This window comes from Berghia stephanieae, chromosome 13, assembly GCF_034508935.2.
Source record: "Berghia stephanieae isolate SIO BIC M18660-M18661 chromosome 13, UCSD_Bste_1.3, whole genome shotgun sequence".
NCBI classification, from domain to species: domain Eukaryota; kingdom Metazoa; phylum Mollusca; class Gastropoda; order Nudibranchia; family Aeolidiidae; genus Berghia; species Berghia stephanieae.
The window spans coordinates 26,077,384-26,089,491 of NC_088372.1; the positions used below are offsets into that span (position 1 = coordinate 26,077,384).

The following is a 12,108-nucleotide window of genomic DNA, read 5'->3' on the forward strand; positions in this document are numbered from 1 at the left end:
GATCCGATAACATAGTGTAGTCATGATATGTATTATTGGTGTGACGGTATGATGATCATCATGATGATGATGATGATTATGATGGTGATAATGATGATGGTGGTGGTGGTGATGATGATGATGATGAAAGTGGTGATGGTGATGATGATGATGATGATGCTGGTGGTGGTGGTGAAGGTGATGATGATGATGGTGCTGGTGGTGATGATGATGATGGTGATGATGATAATGATGATGATGATGATGATGATGATGATGATGATGATGATGGTGATGGTGATGGTGGTGGTGGTGGTGGTGGTGGTAGCGATGGTATGATGGTGGTTGTGATTGTGGTAGTAATGATGATGATAATGGTGGTGGGGATGATGATGATGATTATGATGATGATAACGAAGAGGCGGAGGAGGAGAATGACAATATTGATCAAATACAAAGCATACGTTGGAACATCGAATACATCTTATTTAAAAATCATTATGAATGCGCAGGGACTCAATTTGTTGAGCATAATATTATTATAATATCTACACCACACATGTCAAATAATTCTTACCATTCCAAATTAATCGTACATTGACATCTAGAAAAAATCAATAACTGTCTTTCATAGACTTTTATATCTTAAGTTCCAGAAATAATTGTACCCATCTTATAATCTTCCACGAATCCATCATTTTAGGTATTGAATTAATTGGTTTGTAAGTATTTCTTTAGCAATTTAACTGTCCTACTCCGGGGGAAAAAAATCGTATTTAAAAATTTGGCCAGAAAAATCATCCTTCAAATATCGATCGATTTAAATGACCCTCATCTTAGAAAAAACAAAAACTATCAAACCTGGGACTGGATTCAAGACTGCGAGGTCCTAGGTTTGAGAGATTTCGCACAAGACACGTGCCATTTAAATTGATCGATATATTGGAAGAACGACTTTTTCTGGCCAAATTTTAAATACGTGTTTTTCCAGAGTACGGCAGTTAACTGGTTAATCCTGGGAACTTATTTAATTGTGTTACCAATCTATAATAACATGTGGAAATTGTGCGTGTTTGTGTTGGGTGTGTGTGGGGGGGGGGGGGGGACGATAGATTCCTTCAGCAATTATAGGAATTGACGGTATAATTTCGCCAATAGTATAATTACAGTTAAGACGACTCGTTTTAATCGTACTAAAGAAATGGATATCTTTATATCGTTTTTCATTTATTTCAATTGAGATTATAAGAAATTATCTCTCTGATTGGCGGGTTTTTTTTCTTTGTTGCTTACGTGATATAGAATTTAAGATTCGTTTATTTATGCTGCTATTACATAAACTATCCTAGAACTGGTGTTACAAGAGACTTGTTATAATTCATAATATGTGCAAAATGTCAAGAATATAATGACAGATAGACAGATTGTTAGCGAGGGAGCTAGATTATGAGTGTCAACATCTATCTGCTCTGCTAAAAATTGAGAATTAAAGTAGCATAATATGTATGAAATATAATTTGACTTCTCATAGTTGACAACAACCGCGTCCTTACCTTAACCCTCTCATTACCGACCATAAAAATGATTTTATGGAGAAAAAAAAAAACGAAAATCAAAAGGAATAAGTACATGCTAGACTATATCTTGTTCAGCTAAACAAGCTGTACAGCACAGTGTTAAGTTCTCATGACTAGAATAAATAAATGCCTTGAAACATTGTAATAAACAACAGAAATCAGAATGAGAAAAATGCTGATTGTATCGTAACGAATGTGACGATTTTCCTATAGGTGGTAAGGAAAGGGTTAACCCTCTCCTTACCACCCATAGGAAAATCGTCACGTTAGTTACGATGCAGCCAACAATTATCTCAATGTGATTTCAATTTGTTTTAGTTATAGCTATAAAAAAAACTCGACACTGTGTTGCAGAGTTCATTTTTGTCAAACAAATATATATAGAATATACTCGTTGCTAATCCGTTTGAAAAAAATCTATTTTTGTGTTGGGCGAGTATGAAGTTTAGGGTCAAATTCTGAAAATAGTTGGCAGGGAGAGGGTTAAACTTAGAAATCTCTCAGAGCCACCTGAAAATGTATATCTTCCATTTCATCCGACTCTTAGCTATGTGGTCTAGTGGTATGACACTCGCTTTCGGATCGGAAGGTCCTGGGTTTGAGCCTCGCTCGGCGCACAGCTGAGTCCTTGGAGAAGGCTCTTTACTCACATTCTCTCACCGCACTCTGGTGTAAAATGAGTACCTGGCCGTTGACAGCGTAGTCTCTGTCCGAACAAATTATATCATCGCCTAACAGGCTTCATGTCCCGTCCTAAATGTTAAATGTTGCTGTTGGCCAGGGGCCCCTTGTAAAGCGCTTTGAGCACATTTAGTGGATATTGCACTATATAAAAGCTCAATTAAAAAAAAAAATATTGGCTAAAGTCCTGGCCCTCTGCCGGGGGTGGCATGCATCTCCAATTCATTCCCACTCCTTTTCCAACGTATTGTCGTGTCATGTTGTTTTTGGGGCCTTCCTTTTCCTCTCTTTCGCTCCGGAGTCCAATACAAAATCGTTCTTTTCCCCCTGTCTTCAAGACATGCCCAGTTCAATTCCACTTGTTTTTTCTTCTCATAACCCACTAACTTTCTTTGCCTCTGCCAAATTCCAAAATCCTATCTTTACTTTGTTGTTGTCATATTAGTATACTAAAGATTCTATTACTGGGGACAGCGTGGCTCAGCGATATGGTCTTTGCTTCGTACCCGAAAGTAGGTACAGACTTCTATCAGCCGCCGCGCTGTGTGGCCTTGAGCAAGTCACCTCGCCCTATCTCATTTTGCGGCGCTGCACTGCGGCTGACGCCTGGGTTATTCCAGTGTTCCCCTACAGACAAATATCCCCATGGGGGTGCATAAAGGGAGTATTTTATTTTAATACCTCCCGACAATGTCTTTATCTCGGAATGAACTTTGTGAAGAAAATTCATTTTAAACGCAATAAGATAAGAACTAAGAAAATTTTTTTTTTTTTTGACAGATTAAGTATCAATTTCCCACTTCAATAAATGTATGTATTCTAAAACAGACTCTAAAAGCTAAGCTTGGAATTCAAATTATAAACATCACGTTTATCCCAACAATTGAGATGACTAGTCAAAAATGTCATCCATCGTCTCAAAACGGTATTATGTCGGAACGAACCAGATGCTTAAAAGCCTAATTTGATGTTAAAACTGGTCACAAATACAAATTGTTGGCATTAGCAACTTAAAATGTGGCATCCATTTTCCTCAATAAATCATATAAACTCAACGCAAGTCTGACATTTCTGACTATAAATTCAATTTTCAACAACTTAACCATCCCGCCTTAGTACCGTTTTGAGGCGAAGGGTCACAAATATGGTTTTATCGGGACTGACATCTTGTTTTTTCTATGACTTCTCCTTATAAACCAGTGCGATCATTGAAAGCTGCCGACTCTTTATTGCTTAACGTAAGACAATTTTATCACATAAATTTAACAGTAACTCTTTCTGTATCAATGCTCCTCGGTTATGGAATAGAAGAAGTTTTAAAACTAGATTCAGCCCTTCATTTGAAATTTTTAAAATGAATCTGAAGACAGAACTTTTCCCCCGTGCCTTTTAGTTCGTTGTGTATGATTTAATTTGTGCATTAATTAACTATAAATTGGAACTGTTTTGTTTTTTTTTTGTTTGTTTGGGGTTTTTTTTTTTTTGTTGTTTGTTTGTTTTTGTATAGCGCCCAGAGCACCTTTGAGTGGAAGTGTACGTTTTATTAATGCTTCATTATTATTATTATTATTTATTATTATTATTATTATTATTATTATTATTATTATTATTATTATTATTATTATTATTATTATTATTATTATTATTATTATTATTATTATTATTATTATTATTATTATTATTATTATTATTATATATCATCATCATCATCATCATCATATTATTATTATTATTATTATTATTATTTTTTATTATTATTATTATTATTATTATTATTATTATTATTATATTATTAATTATTATTATTATTATTATTATATATTATTATTATTGTTATTATTATTATTATTATTATTATTATTATCATCATCATCATCATTATTATTATTATCGTCTGAATGTAAACAATGGCAGTGATTGGTGAACATTAGCAAACTACACAGTTATTACCATTGACGGTATCTATGAAAGTAAAATACCCACTATTCCACCACCTGATCAATAGAACCTACACAGAAATATAGATAATGTTTAAACTTTAGCGTTTTTAGACTGATTGAGAAAATCCAACTGGAAGTTTTTAACTCACTCAATCCTAGACATTTTTGCTACTTTTCAAAATTGGAAAAGTGTATTAAAAATGATCATGTACATAGATAGTTTTATTCAACTACCACTAACAATTATAAACGAAAAACATTTAACTTTGAAACCACGCCTATAATTTGTCTCAGAAAATGTAATAATAAATAGGTATGGGGTAAAAGTAATCCTGGTAAACTACGGATATAGTCGGTGTTAGGCTTTAGTGAGTTAAACAATAACAAAGAGCTGATTGATGTTGAATGGGAGCGATCTATACTCATGTTTTCGTAAAAGCAGGTCATCAATCACATGATTTGTTGCCGTCCAACGATTGGATACTTTTTAACAAATGTAAACACGCTGCTTTGTTTACAAATGTTATAAACACACCCATGTGTCAAGCTGAATCAAGTGACCAATCGTGATGTTAGATATTAAAAAAGCTGGGAACACTTTTCACTAAGTGGGTCACTTTGAGCACATTTTGCAATGTGACCAATGACCTCGAGCACATGGAAAGTTAATATAGATCATGCCCATTTAATAACCTTATTGTTTGATAACAACCAACTACGTATGTCTAAGCAGGCTGAATGATGTGGCACAAATCCTGTGTTTTGATTTGTCAAAAATTGTCTGGTTAATTATGAGCCGCCGACTTTTTTCAAAGCCGAAAATTTCATTTTACAGATGGGTGAATATCATCTCATTTTCACGTTTTTACTTATATTCTCCCACTTGACCTGGGTGAGAAATGTAGGACTTAGCTATAGAAAGTGATGATTGATTTATTTTCGTACAAGAAGGCGCCTATCAGGTACTTGAATTGTATACATAAGAACTTTGTTTCTATGTAAAATATAGGGAATAAAATGAAGTAGTGTGTAACCCATTGAGCATAGAATATATGGCAATGCTTTACATACATGTGTGGCTATATGCTATTTTGGTTTAAGACTCCCCTTCGGATCGAAATGTACCGGGTTCGAGTCCCGATTGAGCGGCACATAGTTGAGCCATAGGAAAAGAATCTTTATTTGCATTATCTCATCGTACCCAGGTATATACCTGGTCGTTAACAGCTTTGCATCTGCCGAAAAAAAAATCATAATATCGTCTCACAGGTCCTACATGTTAAGTTTTGATGTTGGCTCGGGACTCCTTGTAAAGCGCTTTTAGCACATTGAGTGGATATTGCCCTTTAAAAAAAGCTGAAATTTTGGGGGATTAAAAAAGAAATCGTGTGCATGTCTATGGTTGGAGAAGTATTGTCTTTGACATACGTAGCCTATGCCCCAAGAGAGGCTAATAGTTATTGGGTTTACCAGATTAGCCACTTCACTTTGTCTCGAGTCAGTCATTAGATTTGAATAATACTTATATATATATATATATATATAATTTCCTTTATTCACCCCGAAGGAGAAATTTGCCTTTAGGGTCTATTCGAAATGATAATTTGAATAATAGATAGAGCATTTAAAAATAGAGCATTTATATAGGGCAATATCCACTAAACGTGCTCAAAGCTCTTTAAAAGGGGTCCTTTTCCAACAGCAACACGAAACATGTAGAACGAGACATGACGTCTGTTTGGCGATATTTCATTTTTTTTCCCCGACAAAGACAACGCTGTTAACGGCCAAGTACTCATTTTACGCGCCGAGCAAGGCTCGAATCCATGACCTTCCGATCCGAAAGCGAGTGTCATACCACAAGACCACATAGCCGCACTATAAAGATAGTGCGAATAATCCAGGCGTCAGCCGCAGTGAAGCGCTACAATGCGAGCTAGGGCGAAGCTATTTGCTTACCGTCACATGGCGCAGCGGGGAGTCGAACTTGACACCGTTCAAGTACGAAACAAAGATCATTCCGCTCTGACAAATTAGCACTCTGCAATGTTATGGTCTCGATAGATAAGTATAGGGTGCGAGAAAAAAACTGGGCATTTTTACGACGCTATTTCTGTACGAAATAGAAATTAAAAATGTTTGAAACGAAACATTAAGTTTTTCCTTGCCAAGTTTAATTTTGTAAATGGATTATTGGTTTAGAAATTATGCCGGTTATACCAAAGTAACTCCAGCACAGTTGCCTCAAACACGGTTTCCTCGAACACACGGTTTTCTCGAACTCATTCGAATGTCCCGATTTTTTTCCTTATTATTCTATATTGTCATTCCATTCCTTCCTCGAACTAAATGTTTTTCTCGAACACGGTTTTCTCAAACTAATTTCACTCATCCAACGTAAAAACAAATAAATTAACGAAAGGGTTTGTTTTTGTTTTTTGTTTTGTTTTGTTTTGTTTTTTTAAACGCCCTGTAATTTTGACCACTATGACATTGGCAGTTACGTAAGTGTTTATCTTGTGTATCTATCTACACTGCAGGTGTATCTAAATGCGTGAAAACATACACAGCCACTCACACAATCTATCGACACCCCTCTGCTTATTCTTATCACTTCGCCATTCTTTCTACTTTCAACGTCACACGTCATGATGTGTCTGATTGTGGTAAAATTTCATACTTGTATTATTTATAGTCTGGCTGCTGCAGACGTCTAAACTTTTCCCGATATTATATTAATCTAATACTAATATTCAATGTCGCTTTCATACAGAGTTTATAAAACTCAAAATGGATGTTTTCAACACAAGCGACTTGATGACGACGATTTCACTCACCGGCAATGGACAAGGAGTTGTTCTTCCTTTCTTACCTCCTCCACCTCCTCCACCACCGCCTCCTCCACCTATTTCATTTGACTCTCTCACAGAACAAATCATAGTTGTGTTCCTGGTTTCGGTTCCTTTCACCATTTTAATATCTGGATTTGGTGTCATCACCAACGTCATCAACATTATCATCTTCTACCGTCAAGGTCTTCTGTCGGATAGCTGCACGCCTAGTCTGGTCGGAATGGCAGCCTCTGATTTTTCATGTTCCTTATTGAGTTTTGGAGAAGCCTTGCTCAAATTACCCAGAGGACTGCAACTTTTGGGCCCTCCTTCACCTCAAAACTTGACATATTACAGTCTACACCGCGCCATAGCCCTGCCTGTTCCAATGTTCAAACAGATCACGTGTTTCATAACTGCATATCTATCGTTTGAACGTATGATCAGTGTAACATTTCCATTCAAGGTAAAACTGATTTTCACACCTAAACGGTCGTATTTCGTTATTGCTTGTGTATTTGTTGTATGTTTTGTTATGTACGCCCCTCAAAACTTTAACAAAAAGTTGGTACGGGTTGGTGATAGTATTATGATTACCGGAAGTAGACTCATTGGTAGGTCGCTATTCTTGTTGGCAAGTAACGTAAACGATATTGTACTTCGTTTCACATCTGTCTTCTCCGTCTTGGCTTTTAACATCATCATCATCCTCAAAGTCAACATGTCTCGTCGATTCAGGAAATCTAAAGCGGCACCTTCATTGACGAAGGAAAAATCCAACGATACAGTTATGCACGAAACTATCGATAACAAGGAAGCGAGAAACATTCCAGAACGATCTAAGAACACTACCAAAAATGACTCCACGCCCAAAGAGATGAAACTCATAAAAATGATGATATTTCTGTGCATTCTTTTTCTCGTTTGCTATTGTCCAACGGTTATTGACTATATCATAAAAATACTGAGACCCTATTTCAGGAAACATGCTTGGATGAGGGAATATGGAAAGTCTGGTATTGAATTTCATATTACCAAATTTTTTGAACTGGTTAATTCCTGTTGTAATATTTTTATTTACTACACAATGAGCACGAAATTCAGGACGGAATTTGGTCGTTTTTGTAATAGAGGGAAGTAATAGACACCTAGATAACCACGCCTCTCGGACAGTCGTCATAATGTCAACAATGGCAGTGGTTGGTAAACATAGAAAACTACACCTGATTTACTATCGATGGTAAATAAAATACCCACAGTTCTACTGATTGATCAATAGAACCAACACAGAAAACGATGTGTAAACTTAAACGTTTATAATATGATCGAGAAAATCGTGTGATAACTAGTCACCCAATCTGGCGATAGAAAAACAATATAACTATAATCAAAGAGAGGTCGATTTCAATCAGATTATTGTTTATAAACAACCAACTATGTTTGTCCGAGCACGTGTGAAGCTGTGTCACAAATTCCATGTTTCGATTGGTCAAAAATCTACTGGTTAATTAGATTTGGACAACAACAATGCGAACGGATCTCACTGTTATGTGTAAAATATCTAGTGAACTACTTAAAAAATCGTACTAACAAGATTAAATATTGTCTTTATGTTGTTCTTTGAATAACACCAGATTTAAATGGAATTAGTCGATTCTATCTCTATAGACAGTATGCACTTGCGGCTAAGAAGCTCACAACATTGCCATCCGGAAGTATAACGGACCAACACTCAAAACTGTGTGCAACCTTAAACGTTTATAGTCTGGCTAATGCAGTGTAGTGAAAATTACTCATAAACGCAGATGGCAACAAACAAGAACAAAATCCCGATTGACGTCAACATCATTCTAGCTATATAGTTTGGTTATTACAGTTTAGTGAGAAATACTCATAAACGTGGATGGCAAAAAACAATAACAAAGCCCTGAGTGACGTCTTCTTTGTTCGATCTATACAGCTCTGGTGTAACATACAACAATTTACATTGTGATGAAAAATTAACGATGTTCTAACAAAGCGTTGAAAATCAGAAGAAAAAAAAACGCCCTTTTGCACTAAAAGCGTATTATTGATGCTGCTCAACGTGTACTTATTGGCAGGTCTGATAACCGACATTGTTATGGGTTCATTGTTACCATGGAAATACTCTTGTACCAACCCAAAAGATTGTCTTTTACGACAATGTTAAAACAAGCTCGCCCATTCTTGCGTCCGGTTTTCAAACCTTTGCCAATCAAAATGTGCACCTAGCTAGATACAGCCTTATTTAAAGGTACAAATTAACCCTCTCCTTACCAGCCATTTTCGAGCTTTTCCGCAAAACTTCACACTCAACTAACACAAAATAGATTTTTTACCACTCTAACATAATAGCAGTAAAATTCTTGCGATACTTAATTCCTGTAGCAAAACATGCTCCAACAACACACTGTTCATTTTCTTTAAATTTCATGATATTTGAATTTTTAAAAAAAAGTTGGTTGAATGTGACGAATTTCCTATAGTTGGTAAGGAGATAGTTAAACCATACAGGGAGGGGTAGACTTCATTTTCGATACAGGCCTACCGGCATTTCTGGATAGAGTAAATTATCATAGGAGGGGCTCTGTGGTCTTGTGGTATGATACTCGCGTTCGGACCGGAAAGTCCTGGGATCGAGCCTACTCGGCGCATAGTTGAGTCCCTGGAAAGGCTCTTTACTCACATTCTCTCACAGTACTCGGGTGTAAAATGAGTATCTGGCCGTAAAAAGCGCTGTCTTTGTCGGAAAACAATTGAAGGCTGGTTTTCCAAAACTCGTTAAGTCGATTTTTCTATTTTTTGAGATTTTCCATCCATGAGAAAAATTGAAACGTAAACTTTATCTTTTAGCATCAAATGCCACAAGAGTTCCCCTAGATTTGTGTGAATTTTACGTTTAAATATGATAAAATAATAGACCGAATGAGAAGTTTTAGGGAAATAATCCTCAATATCTCAAAATGGGAAAAACGGAGTTGGGAGTTTTTGAAAACCACTCTTCAGTTGCATTGTCGCCTAACAGGCGTCATGTCTCGTTCTACATTGTCACGTTACTATAGAACAAGCTTAAGTCTCAATGGAATATTAGCTTTCGGCGACCATGAGTAATTATTTTTTAAAACAGCTTTGTGTTGCTATGACTACTATTTATTGTTGTTGGATACAACGCCTCATCGCAAATCGTCATATATTGTAATACTACTCCAACGCATGGTTATAGTATATAACCCCATGGCAGACCGCAAAACGTCATTTGCTATTCTTCGCACAATGCAGGGTTGATTGTGTGAAATACGTTCGGGGCCGTAAAATAGCAAGGCATAGTGCAGGTTACTGCACTGTGTAAGTCCGTAAACGGGTGACCAAAAACATTGCAAAAGAAAGCAAATTTATGTTATATCAGTCTGATCAAAAATATAATAAAATAGATCAATAATATCATAGTACATAGAAGGCAAATCTGTTACTATATATCCCAATAAAGTATAATACAGAGAAGGCCTAAACTGTGTTGTACTGGCCGGTTCAGAATAAACCAAATATAACACAGGAGACCAAATACTGTGTTATAAAAAATCAAAAGCTGGTCGGTCCGGTGACGAATTAAAAAGCGACGTATGTCGTAATATCACATCTCCATAAAAGAGGGTGATAATAAAAAGGTGCCCGTTAACAATTGAGTCGGTCAAATCTCTCTCTAGATCCAAAAGGATAGTGCAAAGTCATCTACGTACAACAAATTTGATAAGCACGGCTGTTTTCAATTATTGTTGCGCCTTGATCGGAACAGAGCAACGGTTTACGAGATTACAGAGGAGCAAACCCGAGACGACAACAAGACAAGATTTGTTTGTATGTATTGTATTGTCTGTACTTGTTATTGAATGGTACGTTTTGGTTGTCAAACCTTTCGTTTTATTTTTGACATTTCCTTTAATTTTTAAAATAAAGTTATAATTTAATTAAATCAGGAGACTCGTTTAATAATTTACAGCTATACTTTTGTGGGGACATTTTGTAATATCATTAGTCCGATTGTGGTTGAAAATATCTTTATATTTCAATATCATAAAATCAATGACATACATGATACGTGCTGCTCCTGGTCAGAGACCCTTTCTAAAGCGCGTTGAGTATGTTAAGTAGATATTACGCTATAGCATATAAAACCTCAAGTTTTTAAAATAAATAAATACATGGCAATTTCTTTAAAATCCGAATTGTCGTCCGTTGATACCACGATTCCGGAGTGCACGGCTGTGGTCTATAAATCTTTATTTTTCACCGAGGTCACATTGTGCAATAATTGTTGAGGCTGAAATAGTGTGCGTGATGTACTCACATTATTGTGGAAAACGATCAAAAATGCAATCATCAATAATTGATTGTTCAAGCAATCCGGGAATCTCTGTGGCCTACGAAAATTATACTAAATTAGGGGACATAACTTAAGATAAGTTAAATAAAATGAATGTTTGAAAGAGTTCTTTCTCTTCAATTGCTTTTGATCATGTTACACTAACCCGCTGCCCTTACAAAGTATTTGTTCATAGAGATGCGGTTATAATATAATGAATTTTTTATTATTATTTTTTTTTTGGGGGGGGGGGGATTGTGGTTTGTTTGTTTGTATTGCTTTTATTGTTATATTTCGTTTTGTTTTTGTTTTCTTTTTTTTATTTTTTTTTTTTGTAAGTTTTTTTTTCTTTGTCGGGCTAGTCATGTGAGTGTTGGTGAAATCGTTGTTATGCAAAAAGATGTTTTTGCTAATTTCCTTGGGGTTTTTTTTCTTCTGGGAGGTGGGAATCTTTAAAAAAAAAAAAGAAAACTAAAACAAAATACTTTAAAAGCTATGCTGTGATGTGGGTGTGTGTATGTGTGTGTGTTTGTGTGTGTGTGTGTGTGAGAGAGAGAGAGAAAGAGAGCGATATATATATATATATATAGAGAGAGAGAGAGAGAAATATAGAGAGAGAGAGATAGAGAGAGAGAAAGAGGGAGAGAGAGAGAAAGAGAGAGAGAGAGAGAAAGAGAGAGAGAGAGAGAGAGAGAGAGAGAGAGAGAGTCGGTGTGATA

General features: G+C 35.9%; 1 protein-coding gene across 5 annotated transcripts; it reads left to right on the plus strand.

The window, feature by feature from the left end:
• Positions 1–1,213: 1,213 nt before the first annotated feature.
• LOC144958857 (uncharacterized) lies at positions 1,214–10,999 on the plus strand. 5 transcript variants are annotated; one of them, XM_078891106.1, is made up of 2 exons: positions 1,214–1,482; positions 6,951–10,999. In XM_078891106.1, the coding sequence occupies exon 2, from the start codon at positions 6,968–6,970 to the stop codon at positions 8,147–8,149; it is 1,182 nt and encodes a 393-aa protein (XP_078747232.1). In that variant the 5' UTR covers positions 1,214–1,482; positions 6,951–6,967; the 3' UTR covers positions 8,150–10,999. The 5 variants fall into 5 exon arrangements, with proteins under 5 accessions (XP_078747232.1, XP_078747233.1, XP_078747237.1 ...); XM_078891107.1 differs by having other exon boundaries at positions 1,264–1,470; positions 6,873–9,071; XM_078891111.1 differs by having other exon boundaries at positions 1,327–1,431.
• Positions 11,000–12,108: the final 1,109 nt, after the last annotated feature.

Bases quoted from the DNA above. Each gene is read 5' to 3' on its own strand.
- LOC144958857 (XM_078891106.1), top strand. From the start codon at position 6,968: ATGGATGTTTTCAACACAAGCGACTTGATGACGACGATTTCACTCACC.